General features: G+C 40.6%; 1 protein-coding gene across 1 annotated transcript in view; it reads left to right on the plus strand.

Moving 5' to 3' along the window:
• Positions 1 to 25,023: 25,023 nt before the first annotated feature.
• stab2 (stabilin 2) overlaps positions 25,024 to 26,679 on the plus strand; it is a 41,447-nt gene continuing 39,791 nt past the window's right edge. Inside the window, exons 1-2 of the mRNA XM_062528586.1 lie at positions 25,024 to 25,139; positions 26,386 to 26,513. Coding sequence (XP_062384570.1) covers positions 25,056 to 25,139; positions 26,386 to 26,513 — 212 coding nt within the window. The 5' untranslated portion in view covers positions 25,024 to 25,055. The remainder of the gene's footprint in view (positions 25,140 to 26,385; positions 26,514 to 26,679) is intronic.

Below are 26,679 nucleotides of genomic sequence, written 5' to 3' on the forward strand. Positions count from 1 at the left end.
GCCTGCAACCGCTTCAAAGGCTCTCACACTGCTGGATGTATCTGTGACCATTTTGAGGCAATATGTGATGTATACGACATCAAAGCTAAATTGGACTATATCATTAGTGAAAATGCTGCTAACATGCGAAAGGCATTCACTGTGTGCTTCCCCAGTGAACAAGAGGTTGATGATGACGGAGATCATCTTGATGACCCTGAGCGGCGGTGTCTGGTGTCACTAAACCCTGGAAGATCATATGGCAAAGAAACAGCGCCTGCAGTGTTTTGCACACGCACTGCAGCTGGTGGTGGAAGACGGTTTGAAAGAAACAAAAGGGGTATGTCCTTCTCTTCCCAAATTATCAAAACTGAGCTCACTGCTACACACAAGCACAACCTTCAAAGATCTTTTTGATTATGAATTTGGGGAGCAGAAAGGCATCCCTGCTGCAGTGAAAACGAGATGGAACTCAACACTGAGGCAAGTAAAGGCAGTCCTTCAGTGCGATCACCTAAAACTATGTGCTGTACTTGAAAAGGCCGAGCATAAGGAGCTGTCACTCACACCACGAGAATGGAATCTGTTGAAGGAGTTGGTGGACATCTAGAAACCGTTTGGGGAAGCAACTGATTTGACGCAGGGGGAGAAGGTCATCACAATTAGTGCAGTTATTCCATCTGTCTTGTCCCTCAATCACCACCTCGAGAAGCTGAAGCCTCAAGTTCCTTTCCTGGGCATACACTGTGCGATTTTTGGCCCATTTTGCCACAATTTTTGAGTCGTGCGACTATTTTGGGGATCGGGCCGAATTTTGGCTCAGTCGTGCGTCTCGCATTGTGTAGTATACATGGGGTAACGAGAAGCGATCGATCGGGAGAATATCAAACCTGTTTGAAATCCTGGTCGCCCCTCGTGAGTCTATCGCACTGTTGAAGCACTGTTACGAGACGATTTACGAGTTACGAGCCGACCATCGGATCGTGTAGTGTGAGAACAGGAATCGTGAGCTGACCCTGCAAATTCACTCGTACGGTATGAGCAGCAGCTGAATACCGCGATTGAAAAAATTGCACAGTGAATGCCCAGCTTTAGCAGCCTCGTCAGTCTCCAGGCATCCCTGAAAAAAAGATTCCTTGAGATTTTCATTAATGTGAAAATGGCTCAGTCTCAAGAAGGAACCACTGCCCCCTTTTCAGACACAATCTACTGTACCTGAAAGCAGCGGCCTTGGATCCAGCCTTTGCTCTGCTGTGGGTAGAGCCCCATGGGCTGGTCAATCGTGACATCAAGGCAGAGGTGGCACAATGACTTAAAGGTAAATATTATTGACTTTAATGCAACTTTTTAACATTTTGATCGTAATCTGATCTAATTGACTAACAATCATTACATCTTTCAGTCTAAAACTGTCACCAACATCTATGTAATAAGGGCTCTTGTTTCTGCTGTCGTTGTTACATTTATTTCCAGAATTGATCCAGCGAGATGCTGCAGAGACTGAGCAACCTGTGCCTCTGCCTGATGAAGAAGAGAAAGAGGACATTGGAGAAGGAGAAGGGCTGTTTGCTGCATACCATAAGAGGCAGAAAAAGGATGTAGGGACCACACCAGCAGTACAGCTAAGTCACTACTTTGACATTGCAGAAGGACAGAATGCCTTTTTCTTCAAGGCACTGTACATGAAAACTCTTCCGAGTGGCCATTAGAGTCTTGGTAGTGCCTGCATCTAGTCCTCCAGTGGAGTGAGTTTTCAGCCATGGTGGCATCATTCTGCGTCCCCATCGTGCACAAATGACTGACAGACTTTTGGCCAATCTAATCTTTTGCAAATGCAATGCAGCGTAGGGCCTTGACAGAAAAGCATGTTATGTTCATGTAGTGTAACGGCACCATCAAAGCCATCGATATATCAAAGTTGCGACACTACCATTGACTCCCGTGTACAAAAAATGGCGGCACATCCGGTATGTCATGGTCGTTCAGTAGTTCCTTTCAATGGGAGAATGAATGAATATCTCAGGTGTTATAATAAGACTTTTCTACATGACTTATGGTCGTGTGCATAATAATGCATTTTCAGCAAGTAATATATTGTGATGTTGGTGAACTGATTGATGGGACTAATTGGATTGTTAATCGAACTGCGGGATTAATGGGACTGATGGGATTGTTAATTGGCTGGGCCAGGTGCGGCTGATTGGGACTAACAGAGAGAGCTGACAAAAGGTAGCGTGAGAGAGGAGACGGGAGATCACCTGGCGGCTGCGGTTCGACACTCTTGGGTGCGGGAGGGTGTCGTTCGCAGTCATTTAGGATTGCCGGCGACGAAGATAGTAGTCCAGCTGGTTAGTCGTTCCTGTGGCAGGAGGGGAGGTTTGTTGCCTCCTGTAAACAGTTAGGGCCGGGGCCTTAGAGGAGTGTGGAGCCGCTTCTAGTCTGCGCCGTCTTGTGTTTCATGTGGGGTGAGCTAACGATAATAACTTTCTCCACGTTTGCGCTGCTCAGCCTGATTTGTCAGCGCCACGAACTCAGACCCCAGGGGGGGTTGTCGCCGGTCGGCGAGTTAAGTAACATTTTAGTCTGTGTTTGTCTGTGTGTGTGTGTGTGTTGTGTGAATGTTCTTAAGGGTGCATTGAGGGGGAGGACAAGGGGTAGTGGGTCAGTTGCATACGCAGATCATTTAGCTTCTCTTATTGGGTGGGTTGCCGTGTGTAATTGTGAAGTGATCCAATTTGCAGTGCTTCTCTTACGGTGAGCGCCAAGTGGCGGTGTGTAATTTAAGAGTGTGATTGGTTGGTTAGACTTGAGTGATGTAATGAAGCTTTGATCCTGCTGTTGGTTGCTGTCTGCTATTTCCGTAGTCGAGCCCCTGCACATTTTAAAGCAGCTTATTGAGATGTCTATGAATTAATAAATAAAGATTGTTATATTGGTTATACATCTGGTTGTTTCATTTACAGGCTCTGGTGTTTATTGTAAATTATTAGCAAAATAAAGAAAACCCACATTTATTACAATATGTATGTGGAGATGCAGTTTATAGTAATTTTCATTGAGTATTTACCGTAAATATTAATGTGATCGCTGCTGTCAATCCCGTAGTAAACCAGGGACCAAATGAACTACTGAGGCTAACCACTAACCACGTGACCGCTCTAATCTGGCTCTAACATGGAAGTCAGGCTTTGGGCACCATTGGTAACTGCACCATTGCCTTCTGACAACTTTTGTGTTCTGGGATTGTTTGTTGACGAACCTCCTCCGCATATTTGATCACTCCACGAGAAACTGTGGAAGGATCAGGCAGCAGTTGCCTAGCATCCACACAGCCAGTTCGAGCACCAACATCTATTACAGAGACCCTATGCAACTTTTTCATAGTCATAGAATCGCTTAGAAATCGTTGTTTTGCTTGACTGACCAGTTTCATCGAAAACAGTAATATTTCCTCCCGCCCCTAGTATCCCTATTGCAACCTTGCCGTTTCTGCAGGAGACGATCGGTCCTTGTTTACATCTGGAAGTCTGAGACGCGTAAGGAACAAGAAGATCCACGCTTGCAATTTATAAATATATATATAGCCTATATGTGACCATTCAAAGCGAAATCAGTCGTTTTGCGCACAACGTTATTTTGAGAAAACCAACAATAACAAACTTCCGGGTTAAAATGTTGAATTTCACGTTTTCGCACAATTCGACTGTATACAGTCTACAGTTTCATATCGTGAACGCATTTCACGGAAAAACATACGTTTTGACTGTTAAACCTGGCGAAGATTCAACTCATTTGCTGTCATTCCCGTTGTGCATGCGCCGCTTAAAAAGGTGATTTCTCCTCTTCTGGCATATCGTGACAGGAGAACCATGTCAACTTTGGATGCGGTTATCTTAGCGATAGTTTGTGTAATACCCTCAAAATACATATCGTTGGAAAGCTTAGTTTATGGCCGTTCGCGTGAGCACAATAACTTAATTTAATAAATTTTTCCGAAACGACTGGTTCCGCTTTACAGGGTCACAAATATGTATAAATATATGTACGCTAAAGCTGTAGGGGAAGCTCTGAAGAGAAATATGCAAGCATAAAACGAGCGAAAACGAAAACCGAAACCGGAGATGAAATCGCCAATCCTTCATAATAGTTTCTCTTTAACCCCTCCGCTAATGCAAAGCGTCCCTCACCATGTACTGCTTCAAAACGTTGAATATCGTTGCATACAAAATTCATGCACAGTCTGGTGATGGCGTCCTTGTCCTCTTTGCGAGGCACCCCGAGTGCTTCTTTTGAAATAGGTTTTCAATGGAAGTAGATAGTTTGACAGAACTAACACACTTCTCTATATGCTTCTTCAGCGACGAAGTTCCACATTTGCGGCAATCATACACAAAAACCTTCAGACATGTCTTATAGGCAGTGAAGCCGTCAACAATGTTGTTTTCATTATCTGAGATAACTCCGAAATGCTTCCACACATCGGACTTGAGTTTAGTCGAGATATTATCCACAACTCTCCACTTGCGGAGGACATTAACACTTTTTTTCTTTTCAACTCCTTGGGAATCAGATTTGAACTGCAGGAGATTGCATGCGTTGTTTGAAAATGAAAGTGGCAGAGAATTCTGGGAACACGCATGCAGGCTTAAACTAATGTGGATTTGAAATTGTATCATCTTGAAACAAATGGGGGTAAAGTACTAAAGTAAACCGCAATAAGACCCGTGATCTCCTGCGTTCGAACCGACCCAAACCCGTATCCGACACAGATCAAAGTATTTCACCCATTTCATTAAAATTTGCGGGTAATCCACGGGTACCCGACTCAGGACTCTGATGTGCGTTTTCTTTGTGATTCACAGCATGTTTGCCTTTCTTTCATCGCACATTCTGTTGTCATTGCAATGTAATCATATTTCCTATTTTGTAGAAGTCCAAGAAACATTGTTCCCTTTCAGTAGGTGTTACTTTTTGTGCACATTTAAATTTACAACAGACGCCACACTTTTTCTGTGATATTATTATTTTGGCTGGAACTTTCACATTGCTTGCATTTTTGTACTTTGCCTTCTTGATGTAGTCTCTTGCAAATACTTCCCTTGGATATATTTGGATTTGATGGTCTTTTTCTTTGGTTCTGAGCTGGTAAGTGCATGTGCCCCCCAACTCTTCCCCCAAAGATGTCTGCAGCCCCCAATTCATCCTCCACAGTCCCAACCAGGTTGTCTGCAGACCCAAACTCCTCTTTCAGGGTCCTTAACTCCTCCTCCACAGCTCCTACCTCCTCCGCCACCATTCTAGAAATGTCCTCCGCAGTCACCAGCCCCCATCACTACCCTGTGGGGAAATTACTGATATTATACCTTTACTGTAATCATATAGCCTACAGGGATGTACTGGTAACATAAGAGGTGGGTAAACTATGAGTTCTGTGATCACTGCACCACGTGGTATTTATTTTTTAACAGTACCAGTGGTATTTAATGGTTGCTAGAGTGTTGATGAGTGTACATTTGTGAATGTGGATAATACAGTGTGTATACAGTGCACCTAATCCTAACTCTAGCTCTTTGCTGGCAGCGCTGGCTTGAAGTTGACGGTGGGGGTCCAAAAAACCATGATGTGTTTTGTCATATCCTAAACACTTCAATAGAGCTCAAATGTTCACATCCTGTAGTTAAGTGGCTTTCAACCCTGTTTTCAACCCCTTTCTGCGGAACAAGATTCTGCCCCTGTTTTTCGGTCACTGGACATAGTGAAGTTAGCTGCCTTATGTGAGCGCATATTTCTCTGTTCCTTCTGTGCCTATTGTCTGTAAACATTGTCTAATTTAACAAGTGCTTGGATTCCTTTGCAGAAGATCTCATTTTGTTTTGATATAAATCTTGGTGTTTGCATTTGAGCCCAAGTCTGCATTCATGGCCTCCTCGACAGTCTGTTTATTTCACTTGATAAACAACAGCTCTTCAGAGTGCTGCAGAAATTCCATTCTCAGGAATGGGCCGACCCAGCATTAAATCCAGGCCCGGAATGGCTAATCGGGTGCTTCGGGAGGATTCCCGGTAGGCCGCTAACGTTTTGGGGGGGTCTGAATATTGCAAGCTCAAATATATTGTTAATTTGCCATACCCTCGCAGCACTCTTCAGGCCCGTTCACACTGCCAACATGGAGTGTGTTGTGTGTCCGTACTGTGGCTGCTGCGTAGCGTTTATATTATGTGCATTCATGCCAGAAAGGTATCTTATGGGGTTGCTGTAGCCATTCTGCCTATTAGAACAACTCTCCAGTTTTTCTTTTGAATGGAAACGCTTCCAACACACTTGCATGTTGCGAGTGAAATGAAAAATAGACACTGGTCCTGTTTCTACCACGCACATGTTTTTTGGAGTGGATCAGGCCGCGTCTGAGACGTGTGTGTCTCTCGCAGGTAGTGTGCACGATCTGACCTGTTAACAGGTCAAAATGAAAACAGACAGGTAACACAGCTGATCACACAAGTTTTCTGTCTGAATGGGACCTGTCAGTAACTTAGTAATTTAGTGGAATAAATTAGTAGCAACTCTGCAGTGACACAGCCTTGCCCTTGACTCTCATGTGTACATGGGAGACGTGTAGTAGGCTAATAGTAATTATCAATTTTACTGAAAGATAATAACCACCGGTATCAAAAACCCTCGAAAATGAAATGTCATTAAAATGTGTGTTGTGTCCTCCTCACATGGAAGATCTAACACTCCATTTCAGTGAGCAAGTAGCCCGTTGAGAGAAAATAGAGGAGCGTTCAAATTCGCCAGAGACACAGTAGAGAAAGTATGTGTGAACAGCGCTTGTCACTGTATAGCTGTGGTAGATTCCCTGTAGTAGTTCGGGTAGGCTATGCCATGTGCAGAAATAAAATTGCCTGGAATTGGTGAGTATTCAAGTCACATGTTTTCTCTGCTGAAGTTTATAAATGTGACTCTCCACGGCAAAACCAGTCGCTTGTCGAACAGGCGTTTCTGAGAAAAATGACCATTTATGTCACTTTTGCTAAAATCGTGGATTTTTTTTTGTGTGTGTTTTGAAACAGTGGGAGGTCTATACTGTACGGCCATGAATACATTTTGCCGAAAAACTTACCTTTTCTAGTCTAAAAACGTGAGTTTCTTGAGGTGAGAAATTCAATTCCAGCAGGAAGTTAGAGGCGTCTCGCTTTTGCCGCTCTATTCTAATATTTACGGTAAATGCACTCATTGACAAACCACCAAGCCATCCGCGTGCTGTGTCGTTGATACAAGTAAGTACCGTAAATCTTATAATAGCGGCGACCTTACAAAGCGTTCGTGAGTGTTGAGCCGACGGTTAACTTCAGAGGCAGATTTCTCCGTTTTTCTCTTGGCATGACAGGATGAACTCAACTCCTTTGAATGTTTATATTTCAGTAATGTGACGTTCAATTCATTAGATATAGGTATCGTTTTGAAGGTTGATTATGCCCCCTCCTGAAAACGTAATAACTATGATTTTGAAAATGTGGACAATGTGACTGATTTCGCCGTGTAATTTCCAGTTTCTACTCTAAAGTTGTTAAGTATTGTCAATATAAAATGAAGATGCTGTGTAATAGTATTTTATAACTTTACAGTACAGCATCACATGTACTCGAACTTTTCTTTCTCGTACAATAAGCGGCATGATGTATTGTCTGCTGCTGGTCATGATTGGAAAATAAGTCAAAGCAAGACTCCAGTCCAGTTCGCCATGTTTCTTTTTCTTCTGATAATGACCAGCGGGTAATGCCTTGTTCCTTATTGTTTTTATTATTTGCCTAACCTCATGTCCTTAATTAATTACTGCACATCCCTGCAACTCCTGGCCTCATAATGGTCTCTGTTACCCCTGTTAAGAACCAAAGGATGAGTTGAGAATGTGACTGTTTTTTTGTATAATTCTTGGATAGGCTACACGAGGTGGGAGAGTCTGGAGGGGTCTAACGTCTCCATGTCTCTGTTTGTTCAGTCTGTCTTCATATGTGTGTGTGTGTGTCTGAAAAAGTACCGTAATATCCTCGCCGCTATCACTAGGGGGCACTTTTTGTCTTTGCTGGCACCATAGAAACCAAGATTAGCAATAAATCACCCTAATACCTAGCCTGGCAAGTCAAACTACACATGGTCCAGCCCCCTGGCGTTTTATCGGAAGCCGAAGGTGAGCTAAGGCGTGCTCAAGGACTCCGTACACAGATAGAGCGTTCTGATTGGCTAGGCTGAACTCGAGCCTAGCGCAGGCTTGGCCTCAACGGTGCGACCCTAGACCATCCCGCTAGGCAAAAATATTTTTGGCCGCTAGAGTGCGTCTAGATTTCTAGGCTACCTAATACCTGCTGCTCTGAAGAAACATGGGGCAAAAGGTGATTTGTTAAAATATAATCACACAACTTTGTACATGCTCATGCAGGGTTTCCCACAGCGCTTTCCTGCTAAGGCGGCCGCCTTAACAACACAGGGCTGCCGCCTTAACTAGCGTCTTCAATAAATAAATATATTATGTATAGTGATATTCGCCGTATTACTCTGTCATGTTTTCTCCATGTCATTCCAAACCGTAGCCACTAGTCTCCCTTCTCTGTAGAACGCATAAAAAAAAGAAACTTTTTCAAATCGAGTTGGCCTATGCGCACAGGCAACGCGCTCATTCAGCATGAGTATTTGATATCAGGTCAGGTGCCACTGCCACACATATCTCAGTGACTGCGAACACAAATAGCCTAAACCTAGCTAGATTTGAAGACTCTCACAGGAATGGTTCTTTGTTGAATCTACCAAATGTGTGGGATGAGCGGCATAACACTTTTGAGCGCTTTTTTTTATCACTCGTCTACTATGAATGCATAGCCCACTGCATCTTGTAATTTGTTGTGACAAACACTTGTGCCATCTAGCCTACAGCTAACAACAACTTGTGACGGCTATTCATTCACGTGTTGTGAAATACTGAAATTGTCTGAGGTTTACACAGGCTATTTTAAACTTTAAACTGTAGCCTCTTGTCTCCCATGCCAGTTTCATTCATCCCGACTGGGCGGGACGCACGTTTCCGTTTTGTAGAAATAATTCCTGAATGTTTTTGTTCAGAGCTGAACATGCAACTGTATTTGACAGATGACAGATTTGGTTGCTAGTGACAAAATATTAGCGTTCAATGCGGTACGATCTCGCTAATTATGTTTTAAAAAGCATTAAAAACGTTCCGGCTCTCTTAGGCTATATGAGCAACAGGCACGCACAATATAGGATACAGCTTCAATAAAAGAATTGCAGCTTTAGGCTACTAAATCACAATTCACTAACTTTACCATACAGTCACAATGTTACATTTTCATACAGTTTCATCTTTATTTCATGGTATATTCTAAACTATCCACCATTACAAATATTCTTGGTTTTAATATAATATTATAATATTGACTGGCTTTAAAATATATCCTATGGTGCTATGCTGAGCAGTGCAAATGTTTTGAAAGATACAAAAGGCCCTGTATTGGAGTTGTAAACTTACACTTTTAAGGTATAATATTGTCTAAATTGTGTTAATGATGTTTAATTGGTTGCTGATACAATTAAATCTGATACAATTAATGTGAAATCCAGGTATATTGATGTCATTAGTGTCAAAATTAAACATTTTCAACATTAATGAAATGCTGACAGCCTACTAAATTTTTACTTCAGCTGACCTCCTTGTCTTAAAGTAAATCAGAAAAGAAGTTATTTAGACAAGTGTGTGCTAGACTGCTCCTGTAGCCAACAATCCCCTCTCTACCCTTTGGGAATTGAACTGTTATATCAGGGGTGGCCAACCAGTCTAGCATGAAGAGCCAAAAAAATTTTCACAAAACTCAAAAGAGCCGCACAACAAAAAAGGTGTCCACACTATAACAGCACAACATTAGGCCTACAGTTATAGCTCCTTTGTTTTTCATTTAAAGTAAGACACTTGGCAGATGCTCAATGATCATTGAAAAATGATCAGTAGTAAGCAACAAAGATCAGACACACATCAAATTCCCCCTCACTGAATGGCTTATTACCATGAGCAATGCTCCAACAACTGATAATGCAACGTGACCGTCAAGTGTTCAGTTAACTTTTAAAAAGAAAATAAACAAAAAGAAAACGAGTGACTGACGTCTATAGCCATTACCTTGTAGCCTACTTGCAAAAGTATGTAGGAAATGTTCAGGTTTGAAGCTTTATGAATCAGTGGCATACCAAGTACCAAACTAATGTGTAGGCTAGAAACATATCACCTCCGCAAATGAGGTTATGTTTTCATTGGGGTTTGTCTGTTAAGCAAGATGTTAAGCGGAGGCGCGAGATGTTAAGCAGGATGCGCGAGGCGGAGGTTTGCGATCTCGGAGTGCTTTTGGTTGGATTATTTTGACATATTAACCAGAGGGGTTATGCTACAAAACGATATCAACCTCCTTTTCAATGGCACGTGTTCCTTCTACTTACGTTTAGCTTCAGGGTATTCCTGATTGCAACAGCATTAAACCTGGCTGAGAATAAACACGTCTGCTTCTTTTTGGCAAATTCCTATCCATATCATTAGGCTACGGTAAAATTATTATTGTTAACTAATACTTACTTTTGGCAATAGGCTACTATAATAAAGGCTATTTTAAAAAGAAAAAGTTTAAGTCCGAGGAGAAGTGAGAACATCAGTTGAGCAGCCGCGAGCCGCACGAGAGGAGGCAAAGAGCCGCATGTTGCTCGCGAGCCGCGGGTTGGCCACCGCTGTGTTATATGATCCTTGGTGATGTAAATTATGAAAACCCCTTTCTTTGGTTGGTCTTGATGCGGCCTTGACTCCTTTAAGACTCGGTCTCGACTCAGACTTGCTTCCTAAAAGACTCGGTCGTTGTCACTCGGTCTCGGCTGCAGTTAAACCAACGGTCTCGACCCCCCCCACCACCCCCCCATCGTAGGGCAGTGGCGGCGATGCGACGGGGGCGATGCGGCGGGGACGCTACGGCGACGCCCCCTTCCCCTGAACAGACACCACCTTAACTAACACATTTTCTGGGGGAAACCCTGTCATGTCTTATCATGTTTATTTAGAAGATCACAGAACTTTGGCTAAGCTTAATTCTTGGTCATCTTTATTTCTTGAATTACATAGATTACATGTGCCATTAGCTGTAGCCTATGGTAGGCTATATTTTGGAGAATGTTCTGTGCCTAGGTATCTGCTCTCTTGCTGGTGATTGGGCAAAGATGAGAGAGCCCTGACTGTTTCTCCTCAGTGTCCGTCAGGCTACTGTTTCACTATCTGGCGAATGATCACTGCAGCCAGGATAATGCCAGCAAGCTGAAAATGACAGAAACATGTTCACATTCAGTAAACAAAATTTTGAAAATTTGTTCATTTTCATTTAAATTGTTGTTGTTGGTCTCTTTCAGACTCCAACTTAAGTGTAGTTTTTAATATCACACCATTTTTCTCACCTCAAAGGCAACAACGCCAAAAGCGGCCGCTATAAAAGTATCTAATATACTGGAACCTGGGTGCATCCTCTGTAAAAGTAAAATAGAGTGGAAATAAAAGTAAGTAATTTAAGCAGACACATCTTCATGTTCAGGCGCGCCTGACTATCAGGCTACTCAACAACGATAATTTGTTTTAATATCATAGCCTGAACATCAATTATCCTGCAAAATGTAGTTTATTTGTGAATCGATCTGTTCTCTATCAAAATGGTGATATTGCAGGCCTACTACTGTACTACTAAAACAAAAAGCCCATTTACCTTCCACAACCCAAGCATAGCTTAATCAAGGATATTTATTGCAAATTACCCCATAACATGTTATTTAATTAAGGTGATGCATCTGTTTCTAAATCATATTCTTGATAATAGGTCTGAAATGTGTTAATTAGTTCATGATTAAAGAGGACTTCTGCCTTTTATGTAGTAAAAGGGGTTTTTCATTTGAAACCGACTATCATGAGATTTTTATTTATTGATTTATTTTAGTCTGCCCATGCTCGTACAGAAGAAGAATGTGTAACAGCTTAAGGACCTGTATGAGGCTAATATGGTGTTATTATTCAAATGCAGTCTTCTTGATGTGAAAGACTGCAAATTATCGATGAGGACATTGACAGTAATGTCTACGTCCTTGAATTTCATAACTAGCCATGAGAAACTTTAGGTAAAGTAACGCAAACTTTGTTCTACTCTCACAAAGTCATTCTATGGTTCATAATGTTTTCCGATGTTGCTGTGGATTTTGTAGACCAACATTAAGGTTATGTGGTTAGAAGTCATTCTTACCAGTGAATTTCCAAGGGGAAATTCAAGGTCCCAGTACCTTGTGATGTCAAGCTACTGTGACCTTGAATTTCCCCTTAGGGATCAATAAAGTAAGTTAGTAAGTCTGTGTATCTGTATCTGTGTGTGTGTGTGTGTGTGTGTCTGTCTGTCTGTCTTTCATCACTCGTACCGTACGCCATCATTTGTAGAGAGTGAAATGGACGCACTGTAGAGCCCTGCTACTGTCCGGAGTTTTGCATTATCTGATCGGTATTCAGAGAGTGCTCCGATCAAACTACTTGAATGAATATCAGCCGATAATGATCACTGGTACCCCAGCCCTTGGGATGTCTTAGGTGTCAAAATGGACTCGCCGCTAGTTTTTTATTATTATTATTATTATTATTATTTTAAGATTTACATACCACAGAAACACAGCACACATTAGACATACACACATATTGTACATCTCAACACACCTACAAACATAAAGCACAGTTGCACCACATTGAGATTGCAATAAAATATGCTATCGTTTCCCAGATGAAATAGACTTTTTGTGGAGGAATAGCAAGACAGGGAGGCTAAATGTTGGCCTTTAATTAAATGCAGTACTTTTACACACACTTAATGCCATAATAAATCAATATTTTGTATGTGTAACGACACTTACCGTGAGTACTCTTGCTTGGATAAAACTTGCGCCTGCCATCAGAACCATTGTAACACCAATTACACTCGCTGTAAGATACTAAAGACAGGATTTTTTTTGACAATTATTGACATAATTCCTCATGTTCAGTGTATAGAAGTAAGTTTGTTGTAGGTTTCTGCTTGTGTTTTGCTATTATTGTTTTACAAATATAATTATTATCTCATTATTGCATTGCATTATCCTCACTGAGACCAAGGGCCACTTCTTCTCTTTCTTGGCACCATAGATACCAAGACTAGCCACCACCAAGATGCCTATACCGAATAGCCATAGATGTGCCAGGGGAACATGGCTGGAATTGTCCTAAAAAGTACCAAAGGATTTGTCTATGTTAATCAGTAACATGATAACTAGTCCTGGATATGATGAACAGAGTAATATGGAGTTTTATAAAGATTTATAAAAAGCTGAAACAGAATAGAAAATGTCATACATACCATGTATGGGCCATTACTCACAGATGACACCACGGACTGCAGCCAAATCGCTACTATAAAAATCACACCAGCAAGAATCTATAAAGACACAACAGAAGATGAAAGACAATTTCAATTATTTATTAATTACACTAGTAGTTTAATCTAAACTGACGTGATAATGTTGAAATACGCAAATGAAGTAAGAAAATTCAGTATCAAGCAGACAAAGGCAGTTTCAGAGATTATAAAGCATGGTAAGGCATTATTAGCTGACAACAGTTCAAGACTATACGGCCGGAGACTCAGCATAGCACACCACTTAGGGCGATGGCCTACTGAAGTCTCCTGCTTTGTGTGTTCTCTCTGAATTTAAAGGCCTTGCCTCTTCTTGATTCAATTAAGAAGAAAGGCCTCAAAAACAATGATCAGTCACATGGTTACAAGGCAGATGCATCATCAACAGATGTTCAAAAGGTCACAAGGGTAGTTGGTTGACAAGTTTTGGTGTTCGTAGTCTTGACTAAGGCAATGATATAATATTTCTACTACACAGTCATGGGGTCAGACCTGGTTTTGTCGGTTAAAGTTTTTTTCTTTTGCAGAACCTAGTAGACTTGGGGTATACCTCTTTAAGATTTAGGAGGATGCCCGGTGATATCCCTTGGGCAGTTGCGTATGTTAGCCCTTTCTTGTTCAATGTGCTAAATATAAGGCGAGACACTACAGGTAAATAGGGTAAAAAAAAAAATAACAAGTAAATTTAGATATCACTATGAAACTTCCCTAGTTGATTACTTACTTGAATATGGGAAAAAAATATAACAAGTTTTCTGTAATTTAATGTTTGAATATGCAAATTAGGCATGATGTAATTAAATAGCCAGCATGGATGAGTTTCCTCTCACTCTGATGACAAAATCTCCACTTCAGAAGCATTTACTGTACACCAAACTTTTCAGTCTTATACCTAACCATATTTAGAAGGTTTTTACAGAGGAGTTTGTTAACTTATTATTCTTAGCCTGATTTATAGGACATTTTTATTCTTAAAAACTTGGTGAAAATAGTTTTTTTAAAGGCTTTATTCACACATTAAAGGCTATATTCACACATTAAACGACAGAACACTTGTAATACATTTATTTTTCATATAGATCTCAGGGTTTCCCGCAGCGCTTTCCTGCTAAGGCGGCCGCCTTAACAACACAGGGCTGCCGCCTTAACTAGCGTCTTCAATAAATAAATAAATAAATAAATATATTATGTATAGTGATATTCGCCGTATTACTCTGTCATGTTTTCTCCGTGTCATTCCAAACCGTAGGCGCTAGTCTCCCTTCTCTGTAGAACGCATAACAAAAGAAACTTTTTCAAATCGAGTTGGCCTATATGCGCACAGGCGACGCGCTCATTCAGTATTTGATATCAGGTGCCACTGCCACGCATATCTCAGAGTGACTGCGAACACAAATAGCCTAAACCTAGCTAGATTTGACGACTCTCACAGGAATGGTTCTCCGTTGAATCTACCAAATGTATGGGATGAGCGGCATAACACTTTTGAGCGCTTTATCTTTTTTTTTTATCACTCGTCTACTATGAATGCATAGCCCACTGCATCTTGTAATTTGTTGTGACAAACACTTGTGCCATCTAGCCTACAGCTAACAACAACTTGTGACGGCTATTCATTCACGTGTTGTAAAATACTGAAATTGTCTGAGGTTTACACAGGCTAGTTTAAACTTTTAAACTGTAGCCTCTTGTCTCCCATGCCAGTTTCATTCATACCGACCGGGCGGGACGCACGTTTCCGTTTTGTAGAAATAATTCCTGAATGTTTTTGTTCAGAGCTGAACATGCAACTGTATTTGACAGATGACAGATTTGGTTGCTAGTGACAAAATATTAGCGTTCAATGCGGTACGATCTCGCTAATTATGTTTTAAAAAGCATTAAAAACGTTCCGGCTCTCTTAGGCTATAATGAGCAACAGGCACGCACAATATAGGCCTACAGCTTCAATCAAAGAATTGCAGCTTTAGGCTACTAAATCACAATTCACGAACTTTACCATACAGTCGCAATGTTACATTTTCATACAGTTTCATCTTTATTTCATGGTATATTCTAAAATATCCACCATTACAAATATTCTTGGTTTTAATAGAATATTATAATATTGACTGGCTTTAATATATATCCTATGGTGCTATGCTGAGCAGTGCAAACGTTTTGAAAGACACAAAAGGCCCTGTATTGGAGTTGTAAACTTACACTTTTAAGGTATAATATTGTCTAAATTGTGTTAATGATGTTTAATTGGTTGCTGATACAATTAAATCTGATACAATGAAATCCATGAAATGAAATCCAGGTATATTGCTGTCATTAGTGTTAAAATTCAACATTTTCAACATTAATGAAATGCTGACAGCCCCCCCCCCCCCCCCCCCCCCCCCCCCCCCATCGTAGGGCAGTGGCGGCGATGCGGCGGGGACGCTACGGCGACGCCCCCTTGCCCTGGACAGACACCACCTTAACTAACAAATTTTCTGGGGGAAACCCTGGATCTACGTAATAAACTAGTGAAGTTTCATAGTGATACCTGCTTAATTTTTTTTATCCTATTCATCTGTAGTATCTCGCCTTACAGTATATTCAACATATTGAACAAGAAAGGATTAATATTGAGAATTGCCCCAGGGGATATCACTGCACACCCAATTTAACCAAACGTTAACTTGAACCGACAAAACCAGATTCACCTAAATAGTGACATTTGGCTGCCGGACTAAATACTCAGAAATCAAACACAAAGTTATCAAATATATGACTGTTTCTGGTTAGTTTGATTTTCCATATCTAATACATAAAATATATCCCTTACAAGTTAATTCAGAATTGTACTTGGCTTTCAACTTACTATGTTTATGATGTTTTTTCCAATGAAGAAACATTTCAGACATCCATGAACAACAGCCATTGTGATACTCTCAACATGTGAGAAAAGCAAAGCAAATGTAAAAGTAAACTTTCCATGGCTAATCTAAACACATTGGCTCCTCCTTTTCCAAGAATGGGCAGGCCACTGTGTGCCAGTATCCACAGATTTTTTTGCCTGCTGGAAACAAACCAATGACAGCGTAATAGATGTAAAGCGATTCATTTCTGTAGAGAAAATGTTATCATCCCTTCTGCCTACAACGTTTAACACCTCAAGTTCAGTGACTTACCACAAGATTTCACCTCTGACTCAAATGCACAGGTTGTTTTAGCAAAAAAATGTCAACACATATCTACAGTACATCATTTATAGCTACATTAAGTGCAAACAGACTAAACATTTGAATACAAGAGTAGTTTTCAGATGTTGAACAGTATTGGTGTAATGTTGTACATTACAGGTTTGGACCTCACTGAGATAAACACCAGATGAAAATAACTATTTTGTTTTTCACTGAGATTTCCGAGGAACTGACATACAAAAATGAGATTTGGGCTCATCCCCAAATATCACCCTAATATAGTCTCAAAGATTAGAGTGGCTACACACACACACACACACACACTCACACACACACACACACACACACACATCTTCACTGTCAGGCATCAGATAAAAAGAACATCTGTTACTGTAGCAACACTGTAGTTCCAACAACGTTGTTGTTGATGCAGCGGTACATTTCAGCGGTGGAAAAAGTGAACATATAATAACCCCACCCCCTAGAAATTCTCTGCCACTGTCTGTGTCGACATATTTCTAATTTCAACCCGAAGTGATTAATGCTGGCATCATTGCCATCAAAACATAAACCTACTGCAAGCACATTAAACAGTTTACTTAAGCTGACCAATTATATATGTCAATATTATGACCGCCGCGCAGCCAGAGAATTCACACATTTGGTAGCAGAATCGCAGTGAGCTGGACATGCAACAATGGACATACTGGACATTGGGAATCATGTCCAAACACCCGCCAAATGGTGGACAACAACCTGCTATCAGCTGCGGCTACACTCTTCACTGGTGCGACATATACAGTAGGCCTACAGACATTACTGAGTGAGCTGGACTGATGAACTTGCAGCTCCCCCAGAAATACACATATTACAATATACAGGCATGCGACCTTATTCCTGTGATTGATGCAGCGTCCAAGAAGCAGGAAGACATGGTAAAAGCACATCTTATCTGCCAGACAAAAGAGGGTGAGGGAGTGCAGCTCTGTGGCGACGGGAGAAGTGACAGTCCAGGCCATTCAAGCAAATAAACAACTTATTCCTTCATGGATGACTCCTCAAGTCAGATACTTTGATCTGATTCAGGTAAGAGAAATGGACACAAAACTATAGTCACTCACTTTACTGCCAAGTTTTATATAAAAAAAAATGTCAAACTGTAAACTTGTTTCTTCTCGGTGTCCCAGGCTAGGAGCTCCGTAGCTATGGAACCAATGAGCTTCAGGAAAGGATTGGAGAAGTTCTTGAATGAAGGCTTTGACAAAATTGACATCAAAGTGGTCACAACTGATAGATATCCATCCATCAGAAAATTGATGAGAGAGTATATCTTAACATCATATACCAGTTCGACCCATGGCATGTGGAAAAAGACTAGTCTACTGTTAGTGTAGCTGTTGGGCAATAGAACACAGCCTCCAGATACTCATTGTGCTTCATCGTCTAGCAGTTTGTGTTACATTAGTCAGTACACCCTTTTTGAGCACATTATCTCAAGTTCATTCTCAGTATAATAATTTACTCGTGTAATTCAGGGATGAAGAAGCTGGTTTCCGCATTCAATCAGAAGAGTTGCAAAGATCTTGGCCCTCGGGTGAAGAGTGTGAGTAACCACATGGTGGAGCTGTTCATCCAAAGGAGATGCAACGGTACACAAGCTTATACACATATTACCCTTGAAAAATGAAAGTCTACTTGTTTGTTCATATGCTTGCCGTTTGAAGGTGTAATGCATAATGAAATAGTTCATACTAATAGTTGAAATAGTTCATACGAATTCAACATGTTTCCCCCTCATAATGTCATGGCATGCAATAACTATGTTTCTCCAGACACACTGGAAAGAAGGTCTCTCATGTTGTCAGGAATTGCAGACGATGGACGTCAATCCTCTACCATAACTCAGGTGTCCATTGCTGGGAAGAAAATAGCAGGGAATACCAATGCTACCACAAAGAGCCAGACCAGCAAAGGATGAAGAAATGGTTGTCTGTGGATTCTCCTGCCCACAAAGCGTTGCTTGAAATAGTGATGGACTATTTACAAATGACAGGTATGTTTATGAAAGGGATACTGTATATGTGCAGGTAGGAGTGTGTCCTAATGGCATGACATGCAGTTTGGCGCCAGGTCGAGAACTATCCCAGCCTAAAGGTGTGAGGTTACCAGACCACTTCTGAGGAAGAGCCAGATCAATTTGCATTGAGAACAGGCATAGGTTGAACCTCTGAACTTTTGGGAACCTTTCTACCCATTTGCATGGGAATACACTACTTTGCTGTATCAGTCTGTGATTTTCGTACAATTTAAAGGGTCCTTTGATTTGCAAAGATTGGATTGTCAAAATGATAGTCCTTTACAGATCATGCCCACACATTTTTCATACAGTTTTTTTCGGTTCTCTAATTTCTACTGTCATTTTTGTTCTGTTTTACCAGGGCAACTTGAAGTCTTTCACAATGCCATGCTAAAATACTGTCTGAAGCAGCTCCACTTTGAATATGCAGTGATGCAGGCTCTCACGATGTTGGCCATTATGGACCACAATGTAAACCACACTGCATCTCGAGAATAGGCAAAATCAGCAGCAGGTAATACTTAAAAATACTCCAAATTCCAAAGCTCTCCTATAAACATGCTACTGTACATTTGCTGGAGATATATACCGGAGATATTTGTGGTGCCGATCATATAGATATAGTCAATGGTCAAAACATAATCTCTGATCTAGACTAAAGGCCACATTTCCAAAATCGGACGGAAATCAGGAAATCATGAGCGTTGTACTGGAATCGTGGTGTGCTCTTGTCAACTAGATGGTTTAGTGTAAGGTGTGAATCTTAGCGGTTTTAAGTCAGTCGGAGTCTTTTTCTAGTTTTGCCATTACGACAACATGAAACATGTTTGATGCTAGATAAGTCTTTTTAGTCGTGGCTCATGCAGTGACGTGAACAATAAAAAACAATAGTGACCTCGCTCCAACACCAAGCAGGAAGGGGCAAAATAGGCGACAACTGTAGCCTATCATTTGTTATTTCATTTCTTATAAACTATTAGTTGGTTTTTCTATGTGACAGAACAACTCTATGTCTGTTAGAGATCTCACACATGAAACAATGCTGCAGAAACACGAAAAAATGACTTGGATATGAGTAGGCTATCATATGAGCTCCTGTTGATATGTAGTGCACAATGGAAATAATCTGAAGGAATCTAGTCTTGTAAATAGTGACCCTGCATGATCCAGAGTCTTTTCAAAATCTTAATCCACTGCCGTCTAGTGGATGCTGTGATCTTCGGTAGGTGAAGACCAGGGGGTCAGGATTTGACTGTTTAGCTTCGCCGATTAGCAAGGCACTTCCTCGTCGCCATTTTCCAGAAATACATCATGTCCGGTGCCGTTTTCCCATAGTTTTCCTCATGCTGATTGGTGGCTGTTCCACTCTCAGCTCATGCACGAGCTTAGTGTGGGCACGAGCTCTCCTTCTGTACCTTACGTCAATCAGTAACCTGGCACTTAATTGGCTAAGTAAAACGGCACCGGAAACAAGCCCCTTGAAACGCCATGTTGAAGCCTGAAAAAATCGTTCAATTTTGGCAATTTTCACTAGCCTAGCATTCCCATTGAAATGAATGGGGGCGGGACTTGTTCACTTTCTCCAGTTCTTATAATACCTCCATGGTGAAGACGGCACACTTAAATCTTTGCTACCCCAGAGCTAACTTGCCATGCAACTTGCCATAGGCAGTTAGCATCAATTAACTCCCGGATCTCCTTATATGGGCAAAGATGGCAGCTTTGGATCCCTTTTGTAGGCGAACTAAAAAGAAGAATATATACACCTCTGTCCAAAAGTATTATAACACGTGCTTAAAGTTAAATATAAAATCATCTTTGTATCTTAATGCCTTAAATGAAACAATGTGGAACTATTCAACCTTTAAGGACATTCATTTTCTTTGTGAATGAATAATGTATTGTAAATAAATAAATGTTTTCCTTAAAATACAGGGGGTCATAAGTATTGGAACGCCCATGTTAAATTCCCATAGAGGATTTTTAATAAATATGGAGGGTTCTGTAAGTAATTGCACCCAGATAGTGTTACAGTACATATACAGCTGGTTAAAAAAATCTCTCATTGGCACATTATAATTGCAGAGCCATTATGTTTTGACAGATCTATTGTATTTTACAGCAATTAATTGTTACAGTTCAACAAATTAACTGTTATAGATTAGTGTTATTAGATTAGGTTTTGCTTTTTAACATTACAAATGAATAACTCATGACTTTCCATTTTCCTTCATATTTCAATAACATGAAGACATATCTCAGTCTGAGGAGAGATTGTCTGTAAAAAGTGGATGTGTTCCATAATCTGTTTCCATTGCACTTACAGGAAGACATGTTTATAGTGCACCAACAGTGTGACGCTGTATGATAGCCTCTAGGAATTATACTTTCCAAATGTGATACCTTCAACTCTTTAGATACAGCATACAATGCAATATACAGCTACACCATTCAATGACCACAATTTAATATTATACAGAAATTAAAATTAAATATCTAAATTAATAATAATAATAATAATAATAATAATAATAAAAAAATAACATTTCATTCAACAATTTTAAAAAAATCAGTCTTTCCTCTGTGTTATGAGCTTTCAAGTAATTTTGGGGAGTCCTCTGAGAGCTGCTCTATGCTAATGGTGTCTGTCATTTGGCAAAGCTCAGAGTAGGCTGGAGGCTTAGCACCCTCTCTGGTTGGATCTGGCATTGCAGTCTGATGCGTCCGTAGCTGGTGGATGATCACTGCTGCCAGGATAATCACAAGTACCTGAAAGGTATGTTTGGAAATTCATCATACTGTATCCTGTGTCCTCACACTTCCTGTGTCCTCACACTATATCATGAATTGTAAACCAGTCGTTTAAACATATGATATGAAATACAGTATACTATTTCTTTACTATTTCTTACCTCCAGGCCAGCCAATCCAAATATGGCTCCCAATCCAGTATCTAACCCTGTTACAATTTTCCCTCTGACATCCTCTGACTTCACGTAGTGCTCAATGTATTTCAATATCTATGAGGGGGAAATCATAGTCAGCATTGGTTGTTTTTGTGTTGTTGTTGTTGTTTTTTGTTTGTTTGTTTTTTCATCTGAGCTCTTTTCACAGTTGAAATGTACATTTGAAGCCAAATAATGAAGCAAATTGCTTAGTACAGCACCTATGCTTTTCATCTACTTGAAGAGAGTTTGCTCTGCTGTTGTATGCTTGAGCTAGCACAGACATCGGGGTTTACATGAACCCAAATGACCACATACTAAGTTCGGCGTTCTGCTTCTCATAAAACGCTCTGACCCATCAGTGTATAAGCTGCAGCCAATAGTTGGAAATTTACAGTAAGGTTGATATTTGTCATCATGACATGAGAAGGTAGTTACTTACCACAGGCCTGAGTTTGACAGTCTGGGCCCCAACCATCAGAAACACAATCATGCCAATCAAAGTAGCTGTAATGTACTATAAACAAGGAGAGGTGGCATCAGAAGAATCTGCATACAGTGTATGTTTTTTGTTAACCTCTCAGGAAATTAGAAACTTGAGATATGCCTATTCAATTCTAAGACTTGTGTTTATAAGTTTTCATCATTATCAGAATCACGCTTAATTGCAAAGATTCAAGTGGCAAGTTCTGGCTGTTGGTGTCACTCTAGCAGTAGACAATGGACAATTGAATGGCAGTATTAGTCTTATTATTAAACAGTCACACGCCACCACATTTGATGATATGTGGACTTAACAATAATAGGCAGAAAACTGATGTTTGATGCATGCCCAGAATGCCTGGTGTTGCTATGTTGCTATGATCCGACCAGAAACATTTTTTGTCAGTTCTCAATTAAATTGTGTACCTTCCTAGCACTAAATGGGTACCCAGTACACTGAAAAAAGTTGAACAAATCTCTACGTTTTGTTTTGTCAAAATTCAGAAAACCATATGTTTGGAGGGAACGTGTTCTCACTGCCGTAAGAGACCATATCTTGTGTTTGCTGGCACCGTAGATGCCAAGGCCATTCACCACCAGTGTGCCTCCACCCAAGAACAAGAGGGCCTCCCCAACAAAAGAGATGTCCACGTCTTGCTGTTGAGTTTAAACATGTTTGGTCAGTACAAGTCCTCATTTCCATTGTTTAGATTGCTGTGAATTTGCCAAATACAAAGTCAAGGCTTTTTGTAAATTGTGTAGTTAAAAATAAAGATTAGAGGATAGGGATATGGATCTCACTCACTGTTTGCAAGAAAAAGTGAAGTAAGGACGCTGAAGCAATGAACAGCACACCTGCAATCTACAGTACAGTACAAGGGAAAGAGAGACCATCAGTTTACCATCGCCATACAGTGAAACACTATCAACTTGAAGGCTCATTACTATGATATGACATGCTGCACTATGAAGTATTATGTAAAACTTCAACATTTTTTACACACAGTTTACCCATGGAGTCATGTAACTATACAAACTACCACCAGAAGAGTTGTCAGTATGCTATGACTATAAGAGCTTTTCCACATTGAACAACAGTACATGAAATAGATCTTTAAAAGACATATGTGCGTATTTGTAGGCTTCAGTCGTTGTTAAACCACATTACAAGCACTACATAGCTAGAGCCACAGCTCTATTCAATGTCTGAACACTCAAAATAGCACAACTATACAAATACTTATGAATACATTAAAAAATAAACACACAGTTGTTAGCCACACTTACAGCCAAAAGGATATTTAGTCCTATGAAGACACCTTTGAAACATTTGTTGATCATAACTAGACTCCGGAAAACCAAAAAGGAAGTGTCCAACAGCTCGCCAATGTGTATATGACAGCATAACAACTTTGTCCTACAGGTTGAACAAGTTTGTCAAGTCCATAGTGAGTAAGTAAATACACTCCCTTACTATAGGACAAACCATGTATTTCATGGAGGAATTCCTTTAAAAAAAAAAAAAAAAAAGAACTATTATGTTGCGTTTCAGCATTAATTCTTATATATTTGTATTGATCTTAAAATGTTTGAACTTCACCTATATGTTTTAAACATATATTTGCTTTACTTATTTGTTCTTTAACCACCTGCAGTATTTATAGTCACATTTCCATTTAACCACATATTTGTCAGATGTCACAGTACAGTATCCAGGCCGGTTTCACATTATGACGTGTTCTGCTTTACACAGATTGCACAATTGGACAGTTGTTTACTTGTTTACACTCAAGTGTGGTGTAAACAAAGGTAGGGCTGGTATTTTTAACCCCGTAATTTCGTAATAGCTGGTATTGGTATGCAAGTATATATCTAGCCAATTATTATGTCATTGATTATATCTTTAAACATTTATTTCAGGCACTGTGTGAATGAAGACCTACTGTAAGTTGTCTCAGAAAGCCTCATGGGTAAAAAAAAACAAAACTATTATAACACACATTATCATGCTGTGATGAGGACCAATATTGGGATTTTCATTGTGGTGCCATTTGTCATTCAAAATCATGATTGAGTGTGTAGTTCTATTTTACTTGAGTCAGATATTTCTGATTATTTCAGGAGTATTTCATAAGGGCACCCTATTGTACTCCAGTGACTACTACTCTCTTCTTGGAAAGTTGTGTGAAAGCCATGACAAGACAAAATTCAGTTGGAAGTGTGTGTGTGTGTGTGTGTGTGCGTGTGTGTGTGTGTGTGTGTGTGTGTGTGTGTGTGTGTGTGTGTGTGTGTGTGTGTGTGTGTGTGTGTGTGTGTGTGTGTGTGTGTGTGTGTGTGTGTGTGTGTATACTGGAGGAGGGGGAGGGACAGTGCACATCCCAGCTTATTTACAGCCCAGGAAATCCTTCTATTCTCTTTGCTATGTCCCCATTACCCCTACAACATAAAAACTGGACACACACACACACACGTTATGTGACCAGCTTTCATCTGTCTACATCAGCAAGGGACTTCAGACTTCCCTGCACCACCACCCCCACTGCCCTCTTCTCCCGACCCCAACCCATGATCCACTGGACACACACAGGCCCCTTTCCTTTCCTTTCGTTTTTTGCTGAGAATGCCAGCATCACAGGACGGGCACTCTCCCCCTGGTCTTGCCAGTAACAGGAAGATGGGGAGGAAGAAGGAGGACTGCCAGATCGGGGTGGCGGTGGCGGTGGTGGTGGTGGGCCGTTGAAAAGGCCGGGAGGGCCAGGAAGTCACAGTCCAGTGACAGGCCTCAGAAAGAGAGAGAAGAGAGGAGAGCCCCAGAGGTGAGGTGACAGAGCTGGACAGAGACAGGGCCTGGAGGAGTGCACCGTGCAAGTGAAAGCGCGCCGCCATTAGGATGGGTGATTTCTGTGGACGTCCCCAACTCACGGTTCTGCTGTTGACTGTGATCTTTTCAGAGGCTGCTGCTCTAACTGTCAAGGTACTGTAAGGGACACACAGATGCAAACTGACACACACATACAAACTATATCGTGTGTACACATGGTGGGTCTTCTCGACACCTGTGACTCGATTGCTCATGCTAGTAGCTTATGGTACACCAACGATCCGTTTTATTTTATTATTATTCTGCTATGTTGTCCACTGTTTTTTGCTTTATGGTTGTATAGTTCAGTTTATGAGATCAAAGTCACTTGAGGTGGTTCTGGCTAATCTGATGAGAATAGAATCCCTTGAGAATAGAATCTGCTGCTAAGTGCTAAATCTTTCAGCTTTACTCCAAGTCTCTGTTGTATGTGCATATTCTGATATAAAATGTGAGCGTGTTCAATCATCATGCATGGAAAAGGAAGTATATTATCATAGGACAGTGGATTACATTAGCTGATTTAGCTTAGCTTAAGTGAAAGAGGCCTCATCTCACACAAATTATTCAATGACCTACCACCTTTAACGTATGTTCATTATTATTAAAGGAAGAAATGGAGTGAACAATAGTCTATTTGGGATTTAGTTCACCTCACACTTTTCTGAACAATTTTGAGTGTGCTTAAACAAAATATCAGTACACTTTGTTTTGTAAACTCTGCCATAGTTGCTTTGCCTCTTTATCACTATAAGCTCTAGAACATTCAGCATCGTTCATAAATGTTTCAAAATGGAATGTTTAGACCATGCATGTACAACGTCATGCTTTTTTGCTTCCTGTCATGTGCTTCAATCTATCAGATAGTTGTTGTGAGGAAGTGTGTGTGGAATATTATTGATGGTATTCTTAATTTAATTTCACATTAAGGTTAAACCCAGGAGTTATGTATGCAATGATGTAGCATTTTCAAGTTTCAGTAGGCCTAATGCTGCTTTGCTGCTTGTAGATTCATATCAGTTTGTTGCTATGGGAACAGTGCCCATGGGTATGCTGGGCCCAGCAGAAATAATTGCACGCTTTCTTCCTGTTTATACAGCATTTCTCACACATCTTTCAGCACCCAAACCCTGCCCCCTAATACTGCCCCAACACACACACACACTCATTCATAAATAAGGAAGTTATTTGAATTAGTTATAATGATTTCTGTCGAGGTTTACTGTTCAACATTTACTTTCTATTTTTTTTCATCAATATCAGCTATTGTGTTTTAGCAAATGCCACAGATCTTAGTTTTTCAGTATGTGTTGCTGGCGTTTGTTTGATCATAATTTCTCTCTCTCGCTCTCTGGGACAGAATCGGTGTGACAAGAACATACAGGTGACCACCAGGTCAGATTGCTTCTCCTGCGCAGCCTATCCTCTCCTCCCATGCCCACATGGCTTCCTCAGAAAGAGACAAGGCCTGCCTAGCCGGGATTGCACGTAAGAATGAACGTGTGTGTGTGTGTGTGTTTGTAAGTGTGTGTGTGTGTACGCGCACGCGCATACAGTGGGGATGAGGGTGCTAAGTATAAATGCTGCAATTTAAAAAGTAGATGTCAGGTACTGTGTTTATTTATATTGTAAACTGCAGATAACTCCTCTGTGT

The sequence above is a fragment of the Sardina pilchardus genome, chromosome 23, assembly GCF_963854185.1.
Source record: "Sardina pilchardus chromosome 23, fSarPil1.1, whole genome shotgun sequence".
Classification (NCBI taxonomy): domain Eukaryota; kingdom Metazoa; phylum Chordata; class Actinopteri; order Clupeiformes; family Clupeidae; genus Sardina; species Sardina pilchardus.